This window comes from Zea mays, chromosome 2 (genome assembly GCF_902167145.1).
Source record: "Zea mays cultivar B73 chromosome 2, Zm-B73-REFERENCE-NAM-5.0, whole genome shotgun sequence".
NCBI lineage: Eukaryota > Viridiplantae > Streptophyta > Magnoliopsida > Poales > Poaceae > Zea > Zea mays.
The window spans coordinates 189,204,776-189,218,477 of NC_050097.1; the positions used below are offsets into that span (position 1 = coordinate 189,204,776).

Genomic DNA, 13,702 nt, shown 5'->3' on the forward strand with positions numbered 1-13,702 from the left:
CTCGGTACGGCCCGTTTACCTCTAAGCACGTTAAGCCCGCTTTTGGCCCGCTTTTTTCGTGCTAAACGGGTCGACCCGGCCCGTTTAGGCCCGCTGCGGGCTGGGCTTAGACAGAGAATCAAGCCCGCGGGCTTAGCAGGCTCGGCCCGGTTTTCTAACCGTACCTGGCGGACCGGGTTTCACCAGGCCCGGGCCGGCCCGGACCAGGCGGCCCGTTTGGCCATCTCTACCTACGATACGAGTGAGGCCACAAGTGACGGATCGAGAAATTACCGAAGCACCAAACTAAAGTTAATATGACAATAGGATAACAAAATACATCATAGTGCAACAAGGTATGTCCGGTGGATTATACAATGGTATGGATCCAACAATTAACTACGTCCTGTGCAACGTATATACACGGGATAGATGATCGTAGGTAGCCCAACACGTACGTCCGGTCGAAAGGCGATTCTCTGCCTCTGGTTCTGGCTCATCCTGCAAGTTTTCCATGGGCTAGCTTAATCATGGGCGGACCATGGGTCGGATCCATCTGTCAACTTCGACTTCCCTGAGCTGTCGCGGGCCCCGGAGGGCTCAAGACGTATCTGGGCTCGTTTCCCAGGTCATCAGGCACGCGCACCGCGGGCCGGGAGAGGCCGGAACTGCATGCACATCCTTGTTTTTTTTTATAGCACGTCGCGGTCGCGCACCAGCAACGATTGAAGAAAACCGCAACGATTTGTTGCTGGATTCCACGGCGCTTCCTTCTCTGGATGGATCGGGTGCGAATGTGCCTTGTCGTCCTCGCCGAGAAATAGAATGCCTCGACGAATGGGGGAGCTGCCTGTCGCGGCCACGCCACTCCTTGGTACGTACCGGTACCTGGTAGTAGCAGGCGCTAGCGTCACGCAACCGGAAGTCGATACTCGTGAGAGCATCCAACGAATTCGTCTGTGCACGCGTCGCATGGCGCCAAAGTGGAGCAGGGCCGAGCCCGAGCGCTTGCGTTTTTTTGTCGGCGGGCAGCGCTCTAGCCGCCTAGCCTCTAGTACAGACAGGCTACAAGTGCTGAAGTGCAGTACACCAGGTCATGCGTCTGTACTGCGGCCTGCTCGCAATGCTGTACCCGTCCAATAGGGCACTAGTACGCTGCCCTGGCTCTTGTCGTCTGTCACCCCCAACGCTCATGCCAGATGTCCTCCTAGCTTAGGTTACATTTGGGTTTGACAAATTCGCTCCCTGCCTGGAAGTTCTAGATGCCGTTTCCCTACGGGGCGTTCGCAACAGTCGATATCGACATCGCCGCCGGTTGACTGCAGTTCAATAAAAAAAGAACGCACTCTCTGGGTTCACTAAGGCTAAATTAACACACGCACAGTTTCCTCTGCATTGGTATTGGTTATCAGAGAGAAGTGGGGACTTGTAACCATACGTACGCTCTCCCTTTGAGGCTCTCCGGCTAGCGATGGTATTTCTCACCCGTTTTATTTCCTCACATAGAGATGTTAATGGACCATGATATAAATATTTCTTCACAATAAGTTATGACACTTAATTAATTTTAGTTTAGAACTGACAGAAATAGAGTCCGGTCCGAATCCACGACCCGTCCTTAAAACTTTATAGTGTAAAATCTAAAATCCATTACTACTCCTATCTCCAAGTCATTTCGAGCTAGCGAGTGGATTGTCGAGGAAAGCCCTAAGGTCTAAGCAAGCATATCTATCCTTATCTCCATGCTCGCTTTGTGCTTTGAAAGACTAGCATAAAGATTTATGCATAACCATTGCATTCCTCGCTTCCCGCTTTGAAAGGGTAGCATAAGATTTACATAACCATTTTATTCTGAATGTCAACCGGTATCCCGATACATAAATAAGATAACTATACTAATCGTAATTGATTTTCTCTCCATAAGGGCTGATTTGGTGACCCGGGATCACGGAAGAATTGGAGAGGATTGAGGGGAAAATTAGTTCATTTTCCCCTTAGGGCATGTTCGTTTGCAAGGGATTTATTCCCCAAGTGGACCAAATCCAAGGAGGGATTGAGTGGATCCCTCTCTTTCACTCAATACCTTTGGGGGTTTAATCCCTCCCTGGATTTAATCCTTCTCTCAAGAATCCATTCGGTTAATCCTTAGCACATTTGTGTTTGGCCCCGTGTGTATCTAGTATACCCGCTTATTCAAGCAGTACAGCCAGTACATCCAAATAATTTATTCAAGCAGACTCAACCATCATTTCAGAATTAGAATCGAAGAAATTATCATCTAGATTCAGAGCAGACCAAAGCATAGTTTTTTCAGTGTTCTTCGGACCAAAGCAAAGTTTTTTCAGAGGCAAGTCAGTACAAGCAACTCAAAGCAACAAGTTCAAACAAGTTCAAATTGTATGTTGTGCTCAATGGCGTGAGCATAGAAAGCATATTAAATAGTCTAGTTTTTTCCCATGAGGAGGGCACAGTCTGTATTTCTTCTGCAGGCTCAGCTAATCCTACTCTCTCATCTGAAATATATGGATCAACAGTCTGCACAACAAGAAGTAAATTTAGTATATCAAATCATCTATATCCTAATAAGATTGCTCATTTGCTGCAACAATAGTGAGTGGCAAAAGTGTGATATCCTGGCCCCTGGGATGGGATGTCCTGGCCCAAGGCTTAATAGAATTAATAGTGTAATCATACCAACAAGGTGCATTTTCTTTTTCGGAAGCCTATCTCGAAAGAACCTCCAAGTTAAGCGTGCTTGGCTTGGAGCAATTTGGGATGGGTGACCGACCGGAAAGTTTTCTCGGGTGCGCATGAGTAAGGACAAAGTGCGCACAAAAGACTCGTATTGGTCTGTGGGGACAATATATGATCTTAGAGAGCTGCCAGGAGTAAGTACCGCCGGTCCAGGGATTGGACGGGGTGTTATCCTAGAGAGCTGCCAGGAGTAAGTACCGCCGGTCCAGGGATTGGACGGGGTGTTACAAAAAGGTAGAATGTAACCTGCAGAATATGTTAGTGGCCACTCTCCGATGAACCCTCCTTTCAACACAGCTCTGTTATCTATCAAAATAGTTATCAGGTAGTCAAATGTGAATTCAGGTCCCCATGCGTTAGTTAACAGTTAGCATCGAGTTCCAAAACCGAACAAGATGGCTGATAGGTCCCCATGTTCTGTGAATTCAGGTCAAATGTGAGAAACTAGTTTTTGAGAAGGAAGAAGTTGTGGCCGGTCTGGTTGAACTCATCGTCTTGCATAAAGTCACTAGGCTAGTAATTTCAGCTGCTGCATATAGGCAATATTCAAGGTGAATCTGACATAATTAAATTCATTTTCTGCACCAGGAACAGAAATCAAACAGAAAGATGGACAGACCCAAGTGTCGGACAGCAACAGAAATCAAGCAGAGAGCTGATCCATCGTGCAAGATTTGGTTTGTTTGCAAGGAACAACTGATCTGCACCAGGTAAAGACTGCAGGCAGGCATTCCTTTAGACAACTGACACTTGGTATTTGCAGGAATTGGGATACGAAGAGAAAAGAGAAGCATCAGAAGTAGAGGCAGCAGCCAGCCAGAAACCCGGGAATCTACTGAAGCAACCTGTAGTAGCCGGCGATCTACTGAAGCAGATCTACTGAAGGCTGTTGCTGTGTCGTCTGATCTCCGATGAGATGACGATCTGACTAACTACCAGAACTTGGGTTGTAGTAGATGAGCAAGCCGTCGCATCTGCTCGGTCCGGCCGATGCCGGTTGGCCATCATCATGGTACTGATTGACTGAAGAAGGAACCATGAGCCGATGGATAGATCTATCCGCACGTTAGTCGTACGTGTCGTGTTCCCTGCCCTGCACGCCCGCCCGATCTTCGCCGCGGTAGGCAGGCAGCATAGCAGGTCACTGCTCTGCGCACTGTCTCCATGCCATTGTCCGCGGGCCAACCTGACGCGCGTTCTGTCAAGAAGGCGGCAGCAGCTTCTGTTTCCGCCGGCTCGCACGGTGCCGATCAACTCAGATAGCTAGACCGATGGATTCGGGAGCTGGCACCGAATCTCGCTGGGATTGATCTAAGAACTCACCGTCGCCTGAGCAGTTGGATCTAAGAAGAGACGCAAGAACCCTAAACGCCCTAGTTGAGACAGGGAGCAAGAAGAATACCGGTGAGAAGCAGCCTCCGGAGGAGATCGACGCCAGCAGGCGTGAGGAATCCGGTCTCCGTGCCACAGTTGTCACGCGTATGCGGCGTGCCCTTTGTGGCTGTTGCCCTAATCCATGAGCGGCCTATTGCCTGCGTGCCTCCGGGATATTTCCCACCCCGCAGCGACCGGGCCTAGTTCCAAGGCCTGGGTGACGAGGAAAGGCCGGGAAGTAGCCCATGTCGGGCTTAACCGAACGCGCATTTCTGATGGACAGGGATAATTTCCAGGCGGGAGCGATCCATGGGGTTCTGGGCTCCATCCCGGCCGGTAACTCCATAACCAAACATGGCCTAAGGGAGCCCCTTCCCCCCACCCACCACCAGCACCAAACAACATGGTACTCGCTCTGTTGTGATAAAGTACAGCTCTATAGTATAGCGCCAAATAAAAGCATCTTCATTTTGGTCAATCTATATAATATTAATAAATATATTTAGGAATATCATGCAATATATTTTGATAACACTCCTATATGATGTAAGAAAAATACATTTTTTATAATTTTACCATCGTTTTAGATAGTCGAAATAAAAGATTAGAACTAAAATCACATTCTTTTCACGATCGCCGAATGGAATATTCCTTGTTTGTTTCAGCTTCTGTCCGTCAAAAGCTGATTTTAGGTGCCAAACACGTAGCTATTTGGTCTGATTTTCCGGCAAGCGCTTGGCGCTGAATCTGCTGTTACACAGGCTGAGAAAAGCGACCATCCTGCCGCGTCTGGAAGAAGTCGGTCGGATTCTCGATGCTTGGCCAATGGCCTTCCGTACCTTTTGTTTCTACCATCATTACATTCGTCCATTATACTATAATGATGTTATTTTGGAGTAAACCACATGTAGCGCGTAGTGTAGGGTATTTGTTGCATGCACCGTTATTTTAGGAATTACGGAATAATTTAGTTTTTTTTATGGCGGTTATGAATAAATAGGCAAGTAAAAATGTTACGTACACGAACGGATCACATTAGCGTGATAATTGACACATAAGAGTATTTTGGACATTTTGTAATGGGAGCTTAGAATCAGCCCACGTAGAATCAATATTTCCAAACGCCCAGATTATCTACACATCGATTCTTTCCAGCTAGATTCTTATAAAACTAGTCAGAAAAAAAAGTCTAAACATACATGCCCATTTGTCATGGCTGGCCTTGTTACCGGACACGGCACCTACCCACTGCGTACTACCCCTCCTCTACCACCGCCGCCTACTTGCCGGGAAACCGACCCGATTCCAGTGGCTCGGATGTAAATTGATCCAAACGGCGTGCCTCATGCCGCACCCGCCGCATCCCTCTATTAAAATCTCACCGGTTTCTTTCCTCGCCGGCAATCCTCCTCCTTCTTTCCCCTCGCCGATCCCAGGTCCCAATCTTTTCCTTCTCCGCCCTCGCCGCCGGCCAACATGATGCACATGACCTTCTACTGGGGCAAGTCCGCCACGATCCTATTCGACGGCTGGCGCACCTCCACGTGGCTCGGCTACCTTCTCTCCCTGGTGGCCCTGCTCCTCGCCGCCGCCTTTTACCAGTACCTCGAGGCCTTGCGGGTCCGCGTGAAGCTCATCGCGGAAGGATCCGCCAAGCCAGCCTCCTCCATCCCTCCACCCGCCAGCTCCGACCCGCGGACGCCGCTCCTCGCGCCCGCCTTCGCCGGGCGCTGGCCGCCGCGTGTGGCCGTGGCCGCGATGTTCGGGGTCAACTCCGGCCTCGGCTACCTCCTCATGCTCTCCATCATGTCGTTCAACGGCGGCGTGTTCATCGCCGTCGTCGTGGGCCTCGCGCTCGGGTACCTCGCGTTCCGCAGCAGCGACGGCGAGGATCTCGTCGTCGTCGACAACCCCTGCGCCTGCGCGTAAGGGTGTCGGGCTCGCCGGATTGCCTTGTCCCCAGGTTTGCCTTGCTTGTTGATGTTGTAGTATAACACAGGTATCATAATAAAAAATCATGTACAGATCCAATTGTGCGTTTGGAGGACTTGCAGTGTTCAGGTGTGTTTGGGGTGCATTGTAGGGTAAAGAATCAGATTAATGTATCTGAGCCTCTGAGGAGATGGTTTAACTGTTTTTGAGATCAAATTTGACAAGCTCTAGAATGAACATATCTATTTTGTTTGCGATGTTACTAATCCAAGAAACGGAAAGGCCAACTGCATGGAGTATATATATCTATTCAATTTGGAAGAATATGAAGATAGCTAGCTTAGGCTATCTCGATCAGCTCTATCTCACTTTCACTCTATAAACAGTACTACGATGCAAAACAATGTTTTACGCGGTCATATACACAATCTATTGGACAGATCCTTACATATGATCACTAGAAAGGGAAGGCTTGTCCTCTATTGCCTGTTTATGAATTGTACCCCGTAGCTACCTGTCCCTACGCCTGTAAGCCTGTTTGTAAAGTACAGCAAAAGGTAATGGATGGGGAAACCATTGTTATGTTTGTTGTAAAAGCACTCCTATTGTGTGTATATATATGAAAAATTTAATCAGGTGGGGACTATTCGTCCCCCCGTCGACTGTAAAAAAACAGACTTGTTTAGAATTGCCAGTAAAAATTTCAGGTTATATCATCACATTCGTTCGTTGATGCTTTGTTATCTTTATGCTGAGCTAATAATGTAGTCTAGCCTGCCAGGATTGTGAAATGTATGCGTTCATTGATGCTTAGCACTTTAGCAGTGGGCGGTCGACTATTGACAATGGCAAAGCAGCCCATTTGACAATGGCAAAGCAGCCCATTTGACAATGACAAAGACATGCCATTGCTGCCGCATCGGCAATTCGGCATACGACGCCCTCGTCCGTGACTTAAGAATAAATTCGGATATGACCAGGTCCATCCTTTTTCAGCAGCTATTGTCCGCCCTATGCCGTGTGATATACGAACTCCTTTTGCTGGATAACATAGCACATAAAGGTCATAATGAAATCTAAATTTTATACTATAAAATTTAAAGATCAGATTATACTAAGATCAGACTATTGTTGAACACTAAAAGTAGCGGACGGTCCAGTCCTAGGATCCGGATGGTCTGCGCTCCCGCGATCAGATTGACTCAGACGATTATTCTTATTTCGTGTGTGGTTATTCATCTAATAACGTGAGATTTATTGACTATCGTCTAGAAACAGGTCCAGAATTTCTCTATATATATATGAAGGGATACGGCTCATTAAGAACTCCAGAACACATTCCAATCGAACATATCTACTTTATTTACTTTTCATGTCCTAGGAATAGATGTAATGTAGCTTTAGTTGTAGCTTTTCGTATATCCACTTCCACCCCTATTCTGCTGACCCCAAGATGACCCTAGGATCTTACACTTTCTGAGGTGCAAGATCTACTTCGTCTACTTTATTTAAAATCTCTTCCTCGACTTGATCTTTTAATTTCTAGACGACTCTATGTCGTCTAGGGACACCCGGGTGACCTGTTGACCAGGAGCACCTTAAGATCTCTCCCCTAGAGGGTGGGATTTAGGTCCTACGAGTAGAAGATGATCCTGCGCCATTGCAGACCAACCTACCCAAAGCGTGAACCGGTCGGACAACGCGCAGAGAAGACCCACTCCTACAGCAGGATTGTGGACCGTCCGGCATAGAGTTGCGGACAGTCCGCGCCGCCGCAGCGAGCACCGCCAGGCGACCTCGCGACCCGTCACAAGCCACCGCGCCGTCCACCTCGCAGAGCCGAACCCAAGGTATTGCTCATCACGATAAGGCACTAGACTTTGTTGTTGTTTGGTCCTAAATAGGTGGTGGCCATCATAGAGGTGGTGTTCCACCTTTAGGATAACCATCCTAGGTACATCAAGTAATCATCCCCTTGGTTCCAAGGTTTCATTTCAAGACCGCATTCGAGATAGTGTTATTTGTCTTACATATTATTTACTATTTCGCTCCCCAAGGTCTCGACCCTCCGTAGGCGAAACCTAGGGATTATCCCCAAGGTCCAAACTCACTACAAGGACGATCTAGGGATCGTTAGTGTTTGTTCCAAAAGGCACCAATAACTATATTTCAATTTATTTTTAACTAAAATTAATTAAGATCTCAAATGAATTATAAAAAAATATTTAGATCGCGGTCCATTACCACTTCCAACCAAGAGTAACTTCAAGAGGTCGTCTAAAATTAGCTGTCAAATTACATATTTTAGCCATTATGTAAAACCCTAAACTTCTTAAAAATGAGGGGTATGCAGCAGTCTATATATTTGTCATCTTCTATATTGAAATCTTGTCTTATGCGTACTTGTCATGCAAATCTGAACCGTTCAGACGTATTCCTTGGTAGATTCGCGCGTACTTGTCGGTTGCCACGACGTGGGCCGGAGGGCATGGGAACATGAGGGTGGGAGAGCGCACGCAGCATATGGCGAGATAGAGCAGCTCGGTAAAATTGGCTAGCGACAGGGAGCGATGCCGAGCGAGATGGTGAAAGCGAGGTCGAAGGCGACGCTATTGGATTCGGTTTTGACAGACTTTTTCTTTTTTTTGCTGAGCAAAGGACGATTTAACCAGTCTATTGGAGCTGCTTAAGCACATCACACTAGCTGTCCATTAGACTAGGCCGATTTAAATTTGGGTTGCAATATAAACTCAAACAGAGGGCATGCCATTTGACATGGATTTGTTCTAATATATGAGCCCCTTAATGATCAAACTCGTAGTAGGGATTACAAGCAATCGAGAGAGGGAGGAGAGGCTTCCAAGTTTCTTATCGGAGTATAAGTGGAGCCTAAAAGCTGCAGGGCGGAGTCCTAGCTAAGTCTAGGCTTGGTGGGGCTCTGGCCTTCTGGTCTTCATCGATGCTCCTCCTCCTACTGTTCGTCATTGTGGGTTCATGTCCGTCTAAAGGCGTTCGGTTGCCCCAAGACCTTGTCTGGAGGCCAGCCTCTCCCTTTTATAGGCAGGGAGAGGGATCGGCCAGTGATGGCTTCCCTCGGAAGGAGCCATAAGGCAAGGGTAAAACCAACGTTTTAGCCCGGGTGGAGCCACACGTACTCATGGGGTCCGGGGCTGCTTGACTGTCTCGTATTTACCGTGGCGGACGACGTGGGGGCGGCGTTGGTCCCAGGCATCGTCATTTTGGCTAAGCCGACCCCTGGCCTCCGTAGCGTGGGGCTTGTCGTAGCCTGTCGTGCAATGCCCTGCGGGAGGTCTACGCACTCAGGCCTAGTTCGATAGGCCAAAAGTGTGTCGTAGGCTGAAGCGTCCCCAATCCTCTGGGACTCAAATGTGATACAATTACTAGTCCCAGGAGGCTAGTAAACACATTTATACATCAGATGATTACAGATCTGCTTAAACGACAAACCTATAAAGGTGGCGAACAACTTTAAGAGTTGGTCCACAACTCGGGACATATCATCAGAGTGGGGCTGAAGCAGCCCGATATACGCAGCGAAGCAAATCAGCGGTCCAACAGCCACAGGCAAGGTTGGGAACAGGCGTAACTCTTACCCGATCTCCTTTTTCTGAAAAAAAATAAATAAGCAAGGGTGAGTACAAACGTACTCAGCAGCCCACCTTCACCCGCGGAATGGGGAAATCAGATATAATGCATGGAATATGTGGAGCTCAAGATATTTTGCAGAAACAGCAATATTTTATGCAGGGTTGTTTTGTAAAACATTTTGTATTTTGCAAAGCGCATCCTCTCCAAAAGGAGCAGGAAGTTTTTCAATATTAGAACAAAAATCCCCTGGACTAAACCATCCAGGTATCTCAGTAGTTTCCCACTGGTTTTCCTTTTCAAAAACAGCTACTGGACTTCCCGTCCACCATAGCTCACGGCTAAACCGCCGAACCTTTTAAAAACCATTTTTCTCAAACGCACCCTTTTTCGAAAACAAAACATTAATTGCCATACCATACCAGACTCGTCCATTCCAGTGGACACGGACTATTCGAATAGGTTTGAACTCTGCGCAGAGGTGTACACTTTACCCACTAGTCCGGCTCTGCGATCCCATAGCTAGTGAGACCCGAATCCGAATCTCTTTCTTTCCCCGCACGTCCTAACCTTAACGGTTATACCGGAAGGAGTCAGGCCACCGCCATGTCCAAACCGGACAAAACATTCCCCCTCCTTATCCTCCCGGTGCTCCCCAGCCTTCATAACCCTAGGGTTGGACCGTACGAGTTCAGATTGAGTGACTGCCCACACAGTCTCGAGTGGTTGTACTTATCATGAGTACAGGTAGTGAAAGATGACAAACCGATCCTTATATGAGGGGACAATCCTTCTGCTCACGCCTAAACCAGCTGAGCCATCACCTTAGGCCCTCCCCTAAACCAGGGAGTCCCTGATTATCCCACTCACAAGGTGATAAGGGTGAAAACCCTTCATCATACACATTTTGAAAAGCATTTTCTTTTGAAAACTCACACCCTTTTCTCAAATCATTTGTAACAAATATATTAAGGATTGATTGCGGCAAGCGGCTTGGGTGGCCATAATAACTTGTCTCAAAATCATATCATGCAGAAAATAACAGGCTGAGGGTTGTGGTTGAAAAATCATAGGTAATTTATGCATCAAAGGGATCCAGTGAGCTTGCCGTGCTTATCCGGCGAAGGGGGAAGAAGAGCTCGCGGAACTGGCTTCTGGCTCCTGGCGTAGACTTGTAGATCTGGCCTCCACGAGATGGTACGAACGCTCCGATAACTATGCAACATGAACAAGCAAACATACAAACCAACAAGTATACCAACAAATATTTAGTATAGTGGTCAGAATAGTGATATATGGATGGGTAGAGTCTTGAGTAGAATATGTGTCATGTGGTGTTGAGATACTGCTGGCGGTGGAGCGAAGGTGCTTACCAGGAGGGTGGACTGGAGACGAAGCGACACTATGCGTGTAGCTGGCAGAGCGGAGTAACTGAGTGAGTGGGGTGTTTGCCTTGGCTGAGGGTGTTGCGTGTGTGTGGAGAGGGAGAGGGTAGCTGGGTGTATTTATAGCTGGGTGTATGTGGTGTAGCACAGCGAAGTTCACTGTTGGTGAGAATAGTGACGAATGAATCGTCTGACTTAGTAAGAACAGGAGAGTTATAGGAAGAATATGGGACAAGAGTATTTTGGGAGTTTTCTGGAACATGAACCATGCTTAAGGGATGACATGGTTGGATAGGGAATAATTCGATAAGAATTTAGAAACAAGAATTATTGGAATCTGAGTTTGGAAGCCTGGTTCAAAGGAATCTCAAGTTAGGCGTGCTCAACTTGGAGAAACCTAGGATGGGTGACCAGCTGGGAAGTTCCCTACTGGAATGAAAATCACACTCACTGGAGTTTGTATAACTGGAATATGGGTCTGGCTGGTCTTAGGTGGACTGGACAGCATGATGGATGAGTAGTTGAAATTTGGGGTAATCGGATAATCGATGAATAGTAACGGTGAATAGTAACAGTAAAAAGTAACGGTAAATAGTAACGGTAAAAAGTAACGGTAAAAAGTAACGGTAAATAGTAACGGTAAAAAGTAACGGTAAACGGTAAAAAGTAACGGTAAAAAGTAATGGTAAACGGTAAAAAGTAACGGTAAAAAGTAACAGTAAAAAGTAACGGTAAACGGTAAAAAGTAACGGTAAAAAGTAATGGTAAACGGTAAAAAGTAACAGTAAAAAGTAACGGTAAACGGTAAAAAGTAACAGTAAAAAGTAATGGTAAACGGTAAAAAGTAACAGTAAAAAGTAACGGTAAAAAGTAATGGTAAACGGTAAAAAGTAACGGTAAAAAGTAACAGTAAATAGTGACGGTAAATAGTGATGGTAAATAGTGACGATGAACGAATGATGAACGATGAATAGGAACTATGAACGAACGATGAACGATCGAATGATCGAACGAACGAACGATCGAAATTTTGGTAGCATAACGGCAGGAAAAGGATTATTTGGACGAACGAACGGACGAACGATCGAACGATCGGACGAACGGACGAACGAACCATGAACGATCGGACGAACGATCAAACGATCGGACGAACGAACGATCGGAATTTCGACAGCATAACGGCAGGAAAAAGATTATTTGGACGAACGGACGGACGAACGATCGGACGAACGAACCATGAACGATCGGACGAACGATCGAACGATCGGACGAACGAACGAACAAACTAAGAACAGGGGGACGAACGATCGAAGAACGACCGAACGATCCTCGTGCTAGTGTGTGCTTGTGTGGAACATGGAGTGGGTGTGTGGGGGGGGGGAAGAGAGTTGCCATGAAATGGCTTGGGGTGGGATGAGAGGAGGCCCTTGCCCCTCTATTTATAGCCATGGTGGGGGGATTAGGGGGAGGGATGAGAGGATTAGTGGGAGGATGAGAGGATTAGTGGGAGATTAGCATGGATTTGTCTTATATGAGTGTAATTAGCTTGTAGAGCTCAACGTATGACACTGGAGGCATACGTATACGTATGAGCATGAGGAAAGTTATGGAGAAAATATTTGTAGGGACTTGAAAAATGATTCTGAAGGTATTTCTCAGGAAGAAAATACTTGGAGATATATCGGTGCAATATTTGGGCAGTATTTCTGAAAGAGTTTGAGGGTGATCACTGGGGAAATATTTGTAGGATATTTTGAGGAGGATTTTAGAGAGAATATAGACCACTATATTTTATTTGCTGATATCAACTCGCAAACAAACATTTTGAAACGAAATTTGAAATTCATTTTGAATTTAGAGCGAGTTTGAGAAAATTTCAAGATTTGAATTTTTGGGATGCTACAAATCTACCCCACTTAAAAGGAATCTCGTCCTCGAGATTCGGCTTAGAAGGGTTATGGGTATAGCTTTACTTCAGCTACATATCTTCACTTTGCAGACTCTTCGAGGAGATGGAACTTCAACAAAATCTGGCCCTTGCGGAGCATCCGGTTGCTGATTGCAAACGCTGATTCTGGCTACTCAAAGATCATCTTCAGGCTTCTAGGTTTTGCTTGGCAGCTAGCTTATTGAGGAAGCATCGATGCCAACACACAAACCTTTCTCTTGCGAACTCCCACATGGATTCCTTCCTTGATTAGTCTTCTGGTGCATTATCAACAAAACTTGGGTGACCACTTCTCATCCAGAAACTTATATGCTTTGATGATCTGGTCTTCCACAAGCTTGCTACAGGCCTTCTTCTTCTTCTCCATAGCAGGAACCTTGCTGGAACACTACCCCACTTAAAAAGAATGAGGGTACAACTATTGAATCTTGGGGATTTGAACTCCTTGAAGTACCTCATAACAAGAGTGTTACGGGGCCTTCTTCTGCTGTTGCTTCTTGACAAGGCTGCAGAGAAATGACTGTCACAGGGTTGATTCTGGGAGAACCTTCTTCTTATCTTCTCTTCACTATCTTCTTTTCACTGACCCTTTCTTTCTCTTTGCTCTTCCCACTGGAGGATTCTATCAAAGAGTATTACCATCATACAGAGGAGGAAACCGAAGATGTTGAACCATGTACAATAGTCTTCAACCCAAGAATCACCAAGCATTGTGATCTTAGGG

General features: G+C 46.5%; 1 protein-coding gene and 1 long non-coding RNA gene across 2 annotated transcripts; one reads left to right on the forward strand and one right to left on the reverse strand.

Annotated features, from left to right (window-relative positions):
- Positions 1–2,235: 2,235 nt before the first annotated feature.
- Positions 2,236–4,515, reverse strand: LOC103647463 (uncharacterized). The gene is made up of 2 exons (XR_562860.4): positions 4,136–4,515; positions 2,236–2,514 (listed from the first exon to the last, which is right to left on the reverse strand). It is a non-coding gene; the product is annotated as an uncharacterized lncRNA (long non-coding RNA).
- A 792-nt stretch (positions 4,516–5,307) lies between these two features.
- On the forward strand, positions 5,308–6,621 carry LOC103643033 (copper transporter 5.1). Its single transcript, XM_020548505.1, has one exon. It carries the CDS (start codon positions 5,584–5,586, stop codon positions 6,034–6,036), a length of 453 nt encoding a protein of 150 aa, XP_020404094.1. The 5' UTR covers positions 5,308–5,583; the 3' UTR covers positions 6,037–6,621.
- The last annotated feature ends 7,081 nt before the right edge of the window (positions 6,622–13,702 follow it).

Excerpts from the sequence above, each read along its gene's own strand:
- LOC103643033 (XM_020548505.1), top strand. The coding sequence starts at position 5,584 with ATGATGCACATGACCTTCTACTGGGGCAAGTCCGCCACGATCCTATTC.